A 16,122-nucleotide genomic window follows, 5' to 3' on the forward strand; every position below is an offset into this window, starting at 1 on the left:
GAACATCAGCAGGAGAGGACTCTTTAAAGTAGAGACACTACATACTGATATACACCTGGACATCAGCAGGAGAGGACTCTTTAAAGTAGAGACATTACATACTAATATACACCTAAACATCAGCAGGAGAGGACTCTTTAAAGTAGAGACACTACATACAATTTATCGGGTTAGTCCATTAGTTCTGGAGAGAGTAAGACCTCTGTGGATAATTTGGCTCCCGATAAATCGCCCTAATCAATTCAAATGAACAGAATCCTAACTGGGAAAAGCTGACTACAATGCAGGTGAAAACTACAACTCCCATGATCCCACCTTACCTCAAAACATCAATGAACTCGTCCTTTTTTATGACATTCATTGAAAGACCCAGAGGTGCAAAAAATGACAAATATTTTCTTCAAAATCCACATTTATTTAATTCCTTTTGAAAGTGTTGCAAAGTGACTGTACAATAGTGTATGAAATTCATTTCAAAAGACAATGATATTTAAATGTTCCAGCCTTTTTACTCACTTCTGTCATCTTGAAAATTACACGTACAAAAAAACACAAATCTAAAAATGTCATTTGTTTGATTAAAAATATATAAAAATCCTATTTTAACAAAGAGAAAGCATTTGTATGGGTATTGCTTTAGAAACCAAATCCAGATAAAAAAATGCTCTTTTGTCGTGTACAGGGCATTTGAACGAATCCACATCAGTAGAAGCTGAATAGAAAAGCAGACAGTATGAATACTAACTTGATCAAACTAACAATAATGGAGACTGTACATTTGACCCTCTAATCTTCCCCTTCCTCATCGTCCACTGCCGTGTAGATGACCTGATTTCTGCGTTTAATTTTGGGAGTCGTGCTTTTACTTCCGGGCGTCTCGATCTCATCGCTGCTACGTTTGAGGACACGCATTGCTGACACATCTCCATCATCACCATCACCATCGTCTTCATCACAGTGTTCCTCCCTGTCCGCTGCAGATCGAGAGTGACGCTCTGCTGGTGTCGAGTGTGAGGGAGGAGGTAAATCCATTATGTTGGAAAGAGAGGGTGAGGATTTGGGAAGGGGGAGAACCATTCGACTCGGGGTATTGACTCCCCCTACTGGAGGCTTATCTCCCTTTACAACCCCCTCTTCCTCACCCTTTCCTTCCCCCATTACAACCTCTTTCTCCTCTCCCTCCTCTTCCTCCCACTCGTCCTCTATCGTGATTTCATCGGGGTTTATAGAACTCGACATTCCCGAAGTGTCGGTCGGATACTCGCTGGGTTCGTCCCCACTTCCTTCCTCATCATCGTCTTCATCCCCCGCCTGCATCATCCTCCCCCCCTCCCCGTCTCCTCCCTGGCACACGTGTGCGTAGAGGTCGGTGAGGCCCAGCGTGGCGCAGAGCTCGGTGGTCTGAGGGTTGGTGCTGCAGCTGGGGGGGAGGTGGTTATTGGGCCTGTTGGGGTCGTACAGAGAAACCGTCTGGCTGAAGTTTTCGGGGATGGTGAGATCACCGCTGAGAGCCTCGATCACCTTCATCATCGCTGCTTCGGACGGTCTGAAGTCCCACCTGATGGGGCAAAAACAATCCATAAGCACTTAAGGTGATAGCAAGTGGGAATGGGTCAAATGCAGTTCATGTTGAAAATGGAGATTCTTATATTCTGGGTTCTGCATTGATTAATCCAGAGGTGCCCAGTACGTCGACCGCGGGGCAATACTGGTAGATCACCAGTCATTCATACAAAAAAGATCCAGCTCCGTTAAAATAGACAAAACAGGTTTTGATCCCTCCTCTTGGCCTCCCTGCCACTTACCGTAATTTTCAGACTATAAGCCGCAGGTGTTTTAATGTTTCATTACCATATGTAAGGGTTCGTGCACAGAGGGGATTGTCGGGAAAGAGATGGCTGTTTGAGGAAGCTCCCATTTATTAACATTTCAACAAACAAGTTGCATATTTGCATAACGTATTCAAGTGTTACCATTTAGTGCAATAGTAGCTACAGAACATGTGCTGTGTAAACTGTACTGTATCACATAGCGTTTCAGACACACAAACTTTTCAACTTTCAAACTTAAACGGTGCGCTCCCAGCGCACGTACCGGCAGTGATCTACAGCAGTGGTTTTCAACCAGTGGTACGGGGACAAACTGTCTCGCTCTCGTAATGTCTGTCTGTCTTGCTCTCGTTCTGTCTCTCGTACAACTCTCGGTTCCACTTTTACTTTTGCGCGCTACCTGTCTCACTCTTTTCCGGCCTCCAGCTTTTCCTGCTGGAGCCCGCCGCTTAAAGGTGGGGGGCGCGGACCGGCCATAGAGCCCATAGAGTTAAAGGTGGTGGACTGTAACCTGTAAAATCCATAGATTTAGGAGGTGCCCTAGTGGCCGTTAGCTGTAACAATCCATAGATTAGCCGCACCGTTATATAAGCCGCAGCGTCGAAAAATGGGAAAAAAGGCGCGGCTTATAGTCCGAAAATTACGGTAATTCAGGAGTTTACTTGATTGACTGAAAAAGCGACCTATCGCTTTCCAGTCTGTTAACCCAGAATGCAAAGCGATACAAAATCAGTCAAGTGCCGGGAAAACTCAAATTAAGTGAAAGAGACAAACACGAGACAAACAACAAAATGAGTGCGGGACCGAGCAAAAAGCTAAAAACAAACCACTTCCACCCAGAATGGGAGGAAGAATATTTTGTTGTGATGTCACATTGAAAGGTTATTTGCCTTATTTGTAAAGCAGGCCTCGCTCTGCCAAAGAAAGGTCATGTGGAGAGGCATTATCGAGTGTTCACAAAGCATATGACAGAGACTTCCCTCCGAGTAGCGAGTTGAGAAAGAGAAAGGTTGTGTATTATTGCTACACAAACATTATCTCGCAGTCTTAGTGTCGCCAACTCGTTTCTAACATGCAAAAAGACAAACAAATGCGTCTACGGTCGGTGTATTTTCGATCTTTCCAATCGAGACGAGATCTCTCTCTCCCCCGTCTGTGTGCGAGAGGGCGGGGCAGTTTACACACACACACACACACACACACACACACACACACACACACACACACACACACACACACACACACACACACACACACACACACACACACACACACACACACACACACACACACACACACACACACACACACACACACACACACACACACACACACACACACACACACACACGTGGTTAAATGTTACCCGTCTTGAGGTGGACAATGCTCTTTGTCAAGAGTGTTTAGCATGTAAGGGCGGTAACACGAGCACTTTGTCTAAACATTTAGCAAAAGTGCTCCACATCCAGACGGAGGAATGCACCGGGATTTGTTAAAACTTTGTTGTTTCTTTTGATGTGAAATATTATTTATTTAATTTAAATAAAAAGCAATGTTAATTTTGTTCACAATGTGTTTAGTTAATTTAATAATATATGTTTTTTTGATTCAAGTATTCAACTTTATTGTCTTTATTGTTAGTAAATCTAAAAGTTGATGGCTAAATCAGAGCGTTTGAGAAATTGTGCAAGGCATACAGTAATAGTCCGAATAGTCGATTAATCGTTTAATTAATCGATTATTCATCGATTATCAAATGAGTCGTTTGTTGCAGCCCTATTGTAGTTATCATAAATAAAACGTGTTATTCAGCAACCCTTGCAATTTGGGATTTTATTTTTGGTTGGTAGAACTCAGTGAGCTGGTCATTTCAAAAATAGCTCACCAGCCAAAAAAGTGTGCGCACCCCTGGATTAAAAGGTGGGGTAGGTAATTTTGGAGAAACCGGCTCGAGTGCGTTAGAATTTGAAAATACACAACAGAAAAAAATCTGCCCCTTCCTTCAGACTTCCTTACAGAGCCCCTCCTCCAACACACACGAACGCGCACATGACCAATGAGGGCACGAGATAAGTTTGTGCACAGATGGAAGGCTGACAGGCAGGTAGGCCATCCAGTTACTTTAGCCGGGCCGGCTCAGATGATTGGTCGTGCTTTTTACAGCGCCACGGCTTCAACTGATGAAATATTGTTATGTTTTTATTGTCAAAGTATTTAATATATTCATTGCTATCGGGATGTTAAGAGCATTCCATGGAATATAACAAAAAGTGCTTCTGAAGTGAATTACCTCCCCCAATTTTAACATTTTCCATAATCTAATCTATAAAACAAGCTTAGTATTGCTTCTAAAGGACGTGTGTGATTTATTGATAATATGTTATTGTGTACAATTTATTCTTGTGTTGGCTTAAAACCTTTTTATATTTTGTTCAAATACAAAAACTCTACTTACTCATCTAATGGTTGGTAAACTCCATACCTTTTGCTTCATCAAGCACCCAAAGTAATACAACTCTGTGCAGGAAGTAGTCTGTATGTTCAAGCTGCTTCATTTTGCCTAGCCTTAAACATTTTAGGAGGTCACATTTATTAATACAGGTCCAGCTGGAGATATGGTACGTATACTTGCTCTGGCTGTTTCCTCTGGGCTTTAGTCCCACCTCTTAGTCATCCTTTGGCAGATTTCCTCATGCAGTGTAAAGTGTAACTCCCAAATGTCTCTTCATTCAGAGCCACGAGGGATGCTTGTGGCACTTTTGGGTCCTTTGAGAGCATTTTCTCTGCCTATAAATCTATTAATAATGATATGTTTACCTTTCATGCACGTACTTATTTAGCCAACTAATTTAAAAACAGTAGCTCTTCTAACACTGTACCGGAAGGTGACTCTTTTAGGCCCATCACCAACAGTGTTATATGTTTACCTTTCATGCAGGCCGTTATTCTCTGGAGGGTTCCAGGGGTGAGGGGTGGTCCTCTGCAGACTGTTGGTGGACTTCAGGATAGCAAGCCACTCTGGATCGTACTCGAGACCCTCTGATGAACCCGGTCTCTCCTGAACATCCACAATCTGCAACACAAGTGTACACATCATTGTTTATAACCAGGGGTGCACATCACTTTTTGGTACCCACCCCACACGAAGCTTGGTCCTCCTCACTGTCTCCTTCACTGTCCTCTATTTACACTTCTTGCATGCTAGATGATGGAGATGCACCTCCCTGTCTCTTTTTAAGCCTCCGATTTGCTTTCTCCAAAACTTGTTGCCAAAACTGTGAAGTCCTAGCATTTCCTGAATCATATCTATTATTCTGAAATGGACCAATCTGCACAATCACTACTTTTACTTTTGGTACTTTCACTATATTTTGATTATAATACGTTTCTACTTTCACTTGAGTAACATTTTGAATGCAGGACTTTTACTGTAACAGAGTATTCCTACACTCTGGTACTTCTACTTTTACTCAAGTACAAGATCTGAGTACTTCTACTTTTACTCAAGAACAAGATCTGAGTACTTCTACTTTTACTCAAGAACAAGATCTGAGTACTTCTACTTTTACTCAAGAACAAGATCTGAGTACTTCTACTTTTACTCAAGTACAAGATCTGAGTACTTCTACTTTTACTCAAGTTCAAGATCTGAGTACTTCTACTTTTACTCAAGAACAAGATCTGAGTACTTCTACTTTTACTCAAGTACAAGATCTGAGTACTTCTACTTTTACTCAATTACAAGATCTGAGTACTTCTACTTTTACTCAATTACAAGACCTGAGTACTTCTACTTTTACTGAATTACAAGATCTGAGTACTTCTACTTTTACTCAAGTACAAGATCTGAGTACTTCTACTTTTACTCAATTACAAGACTTGAGTACTTCTACTTTTACTCAAGTACAAGATCTGAGTATTTCTACTTTTACTCAATTACAAGATCTGAGTACTTCTACTTTTACTCAAGAACAAGACCCGAGTACTTCTACTTTTACTCAAGTACACGATCTGAGTGCTTCTACTTTTACTCAAGAACAAGATCTGAGTACTTCTACTTTTACTCAAGTACAAGACCTGAGTACTTCTACTTTTACTCAAGTACAAGATCTGAGTACTTCTACTTTTACTCAAGTACAAGACCTGAGTACTTCTACTTTTACTCAAGAACAAGACCTGAGTACTTCTACTTTTACTCAAGTACACGATCTGAGTACTTCTACTTTGACTAAAGTACAAGACCTGAGTACTTCTACTTTTACTCAATTACAAGATCTGAGTACTTCTCCTTTTACTCAAGAACAAGATCTGAGTACTTCTACTTTTACTCAAGTACAAGACCTGAGTACTTCTACTTTTACTCAAGAACAAGATCTGAGTACTTCTACTTTTAATCAAGAACAAGATCTGAGTACTTCTACTTTTACTCAAGAACAAGATCTGAGTACTTCTACTTTTACTCAAGAACAAGACCTGAGTACTTCTACTTTTACTCAAGAACAAGATCTGAGTACTTCTACATTTACTCAAGAACAAGACCTGAGTACTTCTACATTTACTCAAGAACAAGATCTGAGTACTTCTACTTTTACTCAAGAACAAGACCTGAGTACTTCTACTTTTACTCAAGAACAAGATCTGAGTACTTCTACTTTTACTCAAGAACAAGATCTGAGTACTTCTACTTTTACTCAAGTACAAGATCTGAGTACTTCTACATTTACTCAAGAACAAGACCTGAGTACTTCTACTTTTACTCAAGTACAAGATCTGAGTACTTCTACATTTACTCAAGAACAAGACCTGAGTACTTCTACATTTACTCAAGAACAAGACCTGAGTACTTCTACTTTTACTCAAGTACAAGATCTGAGTACTTCTACTTTTACTCAAGAACAAGATCTGAGTACTTCTACATTTACTCAAGAACAAGACCTGAGTACTTCTACATTTACTCAAGAACAAGACCTGAGTACTTCTACATTTACTCAAGAACAAGACCTGAGTACTTCTACTTTTACTAAGTACAAGATCTGAGTACTTCTTCCACCTCTGTCTGATCTCAAACCCTGAGGAAGTTTCTAACTGTGTGTTTGCTCCACTTTGTTGTAAATCAAACTGCAGCAGCTCGACCACAGAGCGTGAACGTTGTGATCAGCTGATGTTGCTGAGTTCTCCAGTGTGTGGGCGGGGCACAGCATGTGCACAGGGGGAGTCTCTCACTGCGGCCAGTTGGCGGAGTTTTGGCACAATTCTGTTGTTCCTACCGACGTTAACCCTGCCTGTGCACACGGCAACCAAATCTGTCGTCCGGAGCCTCTGCCCAAGATCTTTTGCAGGGAGCGAAACAGCAACGTATCTGATTAATGTCTTTATTTTTTTTTACATGTCTCGTAGTTTACTCCATTGACTGTTGACAAGAAACACGTGGAGACGAAATATGTTTTGTTTTGAGGTTTTGAGGTACGCAAAGGCGCGTAGTGACACAAGTGAGGTTAGGCAATTCAGAGTTTTGCCGCGCATGCGTACCTGCACCCCTGTTTATAACCCCTTAGAGTTGAGAGGGAGCTTTGTATATTCTATAAGACGTTCTCTCACCTGTAGGAACTCCCTGTGGGGCAGACACTTGTCCAGCGACAGGAACTTGGTCACACGAGGAGCAGCGTTAGCTTTAGGCTAAAGACAAGAGTATTGATTGAGTTAGTACAATATATTCATATATCAGATCATTATTACGTCAATAGCACCTTTCAATGCAGCTCAAAGTGCTTTACACGAAAAACTAAATCAATAAATACAGGTGTTAAAAGCAGGAGACAAAAAGTGAACAAAAATAAATGTACGTTCAATGCATTTAAAAGATATACAAAAAAAATACATATATACGTATTAGGAGGAATATCAAATAAATATCAAATACAAATGATGTGAAAAAAGGTGGAATCCACGATAAGCAATCCACCATTACCTTTAACCCAATAAGCTTTTCTTACAATAACAGAGAGCTTCATAAAACTTTTTGTAATATATTCCTTATCTTTCTTGTTTTGCTGCATTGTTTACTTTTGGACTTATTCAAATCACGATGTTAAAAGTATCAACAGTTAACAGAGACAATAGCAGCAATTCATCTAGCTGCAGTAAACCTGTGGAAGGTGGAATTCATTCAAAGGAAACATGTTCTGATTCTTATTTAGGATGAGTCTGCCCCAGACCTTTAAGGCATACAAAAGTTGCTCCTCCATACTTTTCGTTTTATGGTCTGTTAACCTGGATGTTTGGATCATCACAAGCCAAAATGTATCAACAGCTAATACGGACAATAGCAGCAATTGATCCAGCTGCAGGAAACCTGTCTCTCTCACCGGATGCTGCATAACGGCAGCAAACTTCACATGCAGGTGAGCAGAGAACCAGTAGTTGGGCTGCAGGTGAGCCAGCAGCTCCTCCGCAGCAGGACTCCCCAAAGTGTTGGACTCCACTTCCTGACGCAGAAACTTCTTCTTCCTCAACAACTCCCCCGTACTTCCATGGCGGTAGATCCCACGAGGCCAGTCATGGCTCATGAAGATGTCGATAGGCATCTGGATCTAAGTGGTAATAAACATTTAGCGATCAATATACATGTTAGTGATGTTATTCTTTTGAACGGCTCTTTGGTACGAACGACGGGAACCGAGTCGTGCTTGGTGAGAGCCGTTCTTTTTATCGCTGGTTCACTGCCTTCCATAAATCAGCTCGCCTTTACGGGACTTGCTTTCCTGAATGCACATGTGCCGTAGAGGATGGCATAACGCATGCTGCTCGAGTAGTAGTTCGGCTGGCTGAGAGATGTAGCAAGTTATACATTGTTCTGTGAGTAAAAGCAGATTTCTGGCAATACAGTCAATCATTATCCAGATAAACCTTTTAGCCCCGCCCCCTTAAAAAAACCCAGCTCTTTTGAACAGCTCTCGGAAAGGAACGGAGCCATAAGATCCGGTTCCATTCAAAGAGCCGTAATTCCCATCACTAACCACAACACAGACTAATATCACCCCTTGGTGCTAAATACCAATCAACTATGTGCAATATGTGCTATATATATATATATGCTGTTAATAACTGTAATTTATACCTGGCTGCTAAATCCTTAGAACCGTTACAAGGTGTGTTTTTTGCATTTTGTAAATTGTGTAACATGTTGCTGTTAAATACCATCAAACTATGTGCAATATATACATGATATACATATGCCATTAATAACTGTGTAACATATACCTGGCTGCTAAATCCTAAGAACTGTTACAGGATTTGTATTTTGAAAAGTATGTAATTTTTTTTTAAATTGTATTTTTTTATATCAATAACTGAGTACTTTTTTTTAACATATGTAACATTAAGCTGCCTGTGGCTCTTTCCTGCTGTAACGGTGCACATGTCCCCTCTGTGGGACTAATAAAGGTATTCTGATTCTGATAAAACAGGGTTTGGATACATAGCGGTTGAATGTATGATATTTACCTGTTTTAATTTGAAGACCTCAATGTTTCTGATGTGGTAAACGCTCCGAAGTGTATCAGGGTTGTACGGAGGGAACTCATGGTGACCTTAAAGAGCACACGTTTCTGGTAAACATACTGCAAAGTTTATATACAACTTAAATCATTCAGACCGTCAAAAAAGCCCTTACCTCTTCTGTAGTCATGTGATTTGAAGATTCCAGATGCGCCACCAATTCTTATCCCTTTGTAGCGAATAACTCCAGCATAACCTACGGAGATATGGTCATAATAAGTTAGACTTGGGACTTAACAGATGGAAACAGAATATTCACATATTGTCTGTTTGTTTCCTACCCAGATAATAAATGTTAGGTGCCACCCAGCCTCCATAAGCCAGCTCCTGCAGGTGATTGGACGCCTCGTGGTTCCCTCCAATGAAGACGGTCAGGATTGGAGCCTTCTTCTCTCCAGAATAGTATCTGCATCAAAGACCGTTTTTAAATGCCTGCACTTAAAGGTCCCCAATTAAACTATGTTTCATCAATACATTATAGTTCTCAGATACATACAAAACCTTGGTTGTTGATTGGCTAATGGTTACACAAGACTAAACATCGTTATGACATCATCAAGTGGCCAAAATCTGATCAGCTCATTTTCAGACAGGTTTTTATAGAAATGGATCAGGACAAAAAGAGAGAGAATCTTTGTTCCTGAAACTTTCAGAGTCTCTTTCCACAGAGGGGACACATGTTGATGTAGAAGAGACATGAAGAAGAGGGGACACATGTTGATGTAGAAGAGACATGAAGAAGAGGGGACACATGCTGATGTAGAAGAGACATGGAGAAGAGGGGATACATGTTGATGTAGAGGAGACATGAAGAAGAGGGGACACATGTTGATGTAGAGGAGACATGAAGAAGAGGGGACACATGTTGATGTAGAAGAGACATGAAGAAGAGGGGACACATGTTGATGGAGAAGAGGGGACACATGTTGATGTAGAAGAGACATGAAGAAGAGGGGACATATGTTGATGTAGAAGAGACATGAAGAAGAGGGGACACATGTTGATGTAGAAGAGACATGAAGAAGAGGGGACACATGTTGATGTAGAAGAGACATGAAGAAGAGGGGACACATGTTGATGGAGAAGAGGGGACACATGTTGATGTAGAAGAGACATGAAGAAGAGAGGACACATGTTGATGAAGAAGAGACATGGAGAAGAGAGGACACATGTTGATGTAGAAGAGACATGAAGAAGAGGGGACACATGTTGATGTAGAAGAGACATGGAGAAGAGGGGACACATGTTGATGTAGAAGAGACATGGAGAAGAGGGGACACATGTTGAAGTAGAAGAGACATGGAGAAGAGGGGACACATGTTGATGTAGAAGAGACATGAAGAAGAGGGGACACATGTTGATGTAGAAGAGACATGGAGAAGAGGGGACACATGTTGATGTAGAAGAGACATGAAGAAGAGGGGACACATGTTGATGTAGAAGAGACATGAAGAAGAGGGGACACATGTTGATGTAGAAGAGACATGATGAAGAGGGGACACATGTTGATGTAGAAGAGACATGAAGAAGAGGGGACACATGTTGATGTAGAAGAGACATGGAGAAGAGGGGACACATGTTGATGTAGAAGAGACATGAAGAAGAGGGGACACATGTTGATGTAGAAGAGACATGGAGAAGAGGGGACACATGTTGATGTAGAAGAGACATGGAGAAGAGGGGACACATGTTGATGTAGAAGAGACATGAAGAAGAGGGGACACATGTTGATGTAGAAGAGACATGATGAAGAGGGGACACATGTTGATGTAGAAGAGACATGAAGAAGAGGGGACACTTGTTGATGCAGAAGAGACATGAAGAAGAGGGAACACATGTTGATGTAGAAGAGACATGGAGAAGAGGGGACACATGTTGATGTAGAAGAGACATGAAGAAGAGGGGACACATGTTGATGTAGAAGAGACATGAAGAAGAGGGGACACATGTTGATGTAGAAGAGACATGAAGAAGAGGGGACACATGTTGATGTAGAAGAGACATGAAGAAGAGGGGACACATGTTGATGTAGAAGAGACGTGAAGAAGAGGGGACACATGTTGATGTAGAAGACACATGAAGAAGAGGGGACACATGTTGATGTAGAGGAGACATGGAGAAGAGGGGACACATGTTGATGTAGAGGAGACATGGAGAAGAGGGGACACATGTTGATGTAGAAGAGACATGAAGAAGAGGGGACACATGTTGAAGTAGAAGAGACATGGAGAAGAGGGGACACATGTTGATGAAGAAGAGACATGGAGAAGAGGGGACACATGTTGATGTAGAAGAGACATGGAGAAGAGGGGACACATGTTGATGTAGAAGAGACATGAAGAAGAGGGGACACATGTTGATGTAGAGGAGACATGGAGAAGAGGGGACACATGTTGATGTAGAGGAGACATGGAGAAGAGGGGACACATGTTGATGTAGAAGAGACATGAAGAAGAGGGGACACATGTTGATGTAGAAGAGACATGAAGAAGAGGGGACACATGTTGATGTAGAGGAGACATGGAGAAGAGGGGACACATGTTGATGTAGAAGAGACATGAAGAAGAGGGGACACATGTTGATGTAGAAGAGACATGGAGAAGAGGGGACACATGTTGATGAAGAAGAGACATGGAGAAGAGGGGACACATGTTGATGTAGAAGAGACATGGAGAAGAGGGGACACATGTTGATGTAGAGGAGACATGGAGAAGAGGGGACACATGTTGATGAAGAAGAGACATGAAGAAGAGGGGACACATGTTGATGTAGAAGAGACATGGAGAAGAGGGGACACATGTTGATGTAGAAGAGACATGAAGAAGAGGGGACACATGTTGATGTAGAAGAGACATGGAGAAGAGGGGACACATGTTGATGTAGAAGAGACATGAAGAAGAGGGGACACATGTTGATGTAGAAGAGACATGAAGAAGAGGGGACACATATTGATGTAGAAGAGACATGAAGAAGAGGGGACACATGTTGATGTAGAAGAGACATGAAGAAGAGGGGACACATGTTGATGTAGAAGAGACATGGAGAAGAGGGGACACATGTTGATGTAGAAGAGACATGAAGAAGAGGGGACACATATTGATGTAGAAGAGACATGAAGAAGAGGGGACACATGTTGATGTAGAAGAGACATGAAGAAGAGGGGACACATGTTGATGAAGAAGAGACATGGAGAAGACGGGACACATGTTGATGTAGAAGAGACATGGAGAAGAGGGGACACATGTTGATGTAGAAGAGACATGGAGAAGAGGGGACACATGTTGATGTAGAGGAGACATGGAGAAGAGGGGACACATGTTGATGAAGAAGAGACATGGAGAAGAGGGGACACATGTTGATGTAGAAGAGACATGAAGAAGAGGGGACACATGTTGATGTAGAAGAGACATGAAGAAGAGGGGACACATGTTGATGTAGAAGAGACATGAAGAAGAGGGGACACATGTTGATGTAGAAGAGACATGAAGTAGAGGGGACACATGTTGATGTAGAAGAGACATGAAGTAGAGGGGACACATGTTGATGTAGAAGAGACATGAAGAAGAGGGGACACATGTTGATGTAGAAGAGACATGAAGTAGAGGGGACACATGTTGATGTAGAAGAGACATGAAGTAGAGGGGACACATGTTGATGTAGAAGAGACATGAAGAAGAGGGGACACATGTTGATGTATGAGAGACATGAAGAAGAGGGGACACATGTTGATGTAGAAGAGACATGAAGAAGAGGGGACACATGTTGATGTAGAAGAGACATGGAGAAGAGGTTTTTCATAATCGGGGACCTTTAATATCTTGCACTTATTAAAAAGAGGACTAACTTGTAAAAGGTCTGCATGGTTTTGTACTTGGCGGGTACGGCCATGCACTTCATGTCTCCTTCGTTTCTCACAGCTTGGAAGTCTCCACAGCAGAGCAGCAGCTCCACTTTCACCTCTTCCTTCTTCTCCAGGAAGGCGATGGTCTCGTAGATTTTGTCCAGCTCTCCATGGCAGCAGCCTTCTACTGCGATCTTCATTCTGCACGACCGATTAGCTGCTGATCTGCAGGGAGAGTGACAAGGAGGGTTGGTTTGTACTCTGCGCCCACCGAGGGGCTGTCAGCCTCCACACACAGGGACACTAACGGCCCGTCTACACTACAGGCATCGAAAAATGCTTTCAACGCTTCGCCCATCCACTTAAATGGGGTGACGTAGAAGATTTTTAATCTTCGCCGAACTGCATTGTGGGGAGCATGGCATGGCTTTGAAAGCATCAAGAGCATCTATCGGCATCAGATGCTCGTGCTTGGCATCAGCCAATCAAATCCCGTTTATGCAAATCCCGCCAGTGCAAGCGCAGCCAATCAAACCGCGTGCAAGCTGGGAGAGCCAGACCGCAGTTCATTTCCTCATATTCCAAACGAGATATTACGGTAGCAAATCACCCGGTTCTTTACGACCGGAACTATTTACCGGGATACAAACCGGAGGAACCAGGCATGGAGGGAGGTGGCAGAGACAGTGGGTGAAACTGGTAGGTTTTCGCCTGTTTGGAGAGTTTATATCCAGTTTACTTCGTTTTAACATTGCTATTGCTTTGTATGTCGGGGGCGGGAGATTCATGTGATTGGTTGTTGGTCGCGTTGCTCGCAAAAAATCGCCAAGCTTCAGACACGCCCAGCTTCAAGATTTTGTGATGCCTGTAGTGTAGACGGGCCGTAAGGCTGACTTCAATGCAGATACTCTTTTTGTGACGTGTCGTAGGGTGGTCCTTAAAATTGAAAGTGGGAAAGTCTAAGCTCCAACCCCCAGAATTCATTCTATTAGTTAAGAAAACTCTCCTGGTGAATTTTAGGTCGATGAGGGAGGGGTACATGTTGTTAGATTGAGGAAAACATTCACCAGGAGAGTCTTCTTGACTAATAGAATGAATTCTGGGGGTTGGAGCTTAAACTCAGTACATCTCCGACCTCCTACAGGAGTACACCCCCTCAAGGGCTTTGAGGTCGGCTGATCAGCTACGGCTGGTCGTCCCTAAAACCAAGAAAAAGACCAGGGGAGATCGAGCCTTCTCAGTGGTAGCCCCCAGGCTCTGGAACGACCTGCCCCCCCCCATGTCAAATTGTGGCCCACCCTCCAAACTTTCAAGTCCCGTCTAAAGACCCACCTCTTTTCCCCTTGCTTTCGAGTCAGTCTGAGCTGTTTTATCGATTTGTATGCTTTTATTGTCTGTCCATAGCCTTTATGTACCGTGTATTCATTCTTATGTGTGCCTTTTATCAATTGTAATATTATATTTGATTATAATGTTATGTTTGGTGTGAGGCACTTTGGTAAACCCTCTATTTTTATTATGAGCTATACAAATAAAGTGGATTGGATTGGATTGAGTTTCCCACTTTAAGGACCACCCTACGTGAGGCTAAACTTAAAGGTTGACGAAGGAGGGGTAAATGTTGTTTAAAATTCAATTCCGGTGGTTGGAGCTTAAAATAAATGAATTTGAAAATGTACATGGCGCTAAGGACCACCCTATTGTGTAGGGATTCATACATTTTAAAGTTAGAAAAATGTCCATCACGACAGAAGAGCCATAATATGATTTTAAGAGAGAAGACGTTGAAAATTAAATATCAAGTTAGTACAATTGAAATTATGCATGAGGAAAATTACTTTTGATTATACATTGTTGTTATTACTAGCTGTCTTTTCTTGCTGCTACTTATTTTGACCATGGTTGTGTACTTATTTAGCATACTAATTTAAAAACAGTAGCTCTTCTAACACTGAAAAACTCCCTGCTGATTTCTGATAATGATCAAATACAAGGTGACTCTTTTAGGCTCATCACGAACAGTGTTTTCAGTCAATGTATAGATATTGATTTCTGATAATGATCACTTAAATTTTAACTCTATAAAAGTGACTCGTATTAGAATTCACGCTCATCACGAACAGTGTTGTCACTTGTCAGTCAATACACACTGACATTATACATGTTTTTACCTTTAAATAGTTGCTTTGAATACAACCAGGATAAGGGTTTGTTTCCAATTATGTTATTCAAGTCTATCTATCTATGTATCTGTCTTTTCACTTACAGGGAATTTGCATAAAATAGTCAACCATGCACTTAAAACATGGTACAGTTAATTTGACCTTCTTGGAATTGCTTTCAAAACTTGCACATTTTATCACTTGTATCTGACAAACGTGGCTGCTGCACTCAGCCTAGTATGCGTGCACTCTTTGCAATAATATGTCTAACCTGTGTACTAACTTCTAGTTGCATCATACCATTTATTAGCAACTTAAGTGCTAAAATAAACCACATAACATGATATGCAATAGCTAGCTGTACTACGCACTTAATCTACCATAACGTTACAACGTGTGCAAGCAAACAGTGAACCATAATGCTCTCATAACCACAACAAAACAAGATAACAAAGTTAGAACTTACTGCGATGCAACAATAACTGAAGAGTGTGTTCGTGTAGTTTAATACGCTGTAAAGTCACAAATTTGTCAGAAATGCATGTCTAAAACACGGATAAACAGAAACGCGATTGAATGAATTTTCCCACCTCGCAGCTACTACATAGAGCGCATGCGCAAAACTTCACACATTGGGTAGATTGTGAGCAGCAGATTCAACACCCTCGAATAAAGACATAACAAAATAGATTGGCATTTTTATATTTTACGTGTTATCTAGTATACATTTAAC

The 16,122-nt window shown here is 41.7% G+C and overlaps 1 protein-coding gene across 1 annotated transcript; it reads right to left on the reverse strand.

The window, feature by feature from the left end:
* Positions 1–394: 394 nt before the first annotated feature.
* dbr1 (debranching RNA lariats 1) lies at positions 395–16,014 on the reverse strand. Its single transcript, XM_079662837.1, has 9 exons — positions 15,856–16,014; positions 13,231–13,452; positions 9,668–9,792; positions 9,502–9,582; positions 9,333–9,418; positions 8,195–8,419; positions 7,428–7,505; positions 4,757–4,902; positions 395–1,558 (listed from the first exon to the last, which is right to left on the reverse strand). The coding sequence occupies exons 2-9, from the start codon at positions 13,425–13,427 to the stop codon at positions 787–789; spliced, it is 1,710 nt and encodes a 569-aa protein (XP_079518963.1). The 5' UTR covers positions 13,428–13,452; positions 15,856–16,014; the 3' UTR covers positions 395–786.
* Between the last annotated feature and the right edge of the window lie 108 nt (positions 16,015–16,122).

The sequence above is a fragment of the Notothenia rossii genome, assembly GCF_949606895.1.
Source record: "Notothenia rossii genome assembly, chromosome: 2".
Lineage (NCBI taxonomy): Eukaryota > Metazoa > Chordata > Actinopteri > Perciformes > Nototheniidae > Notothenia > Notothenia rossii.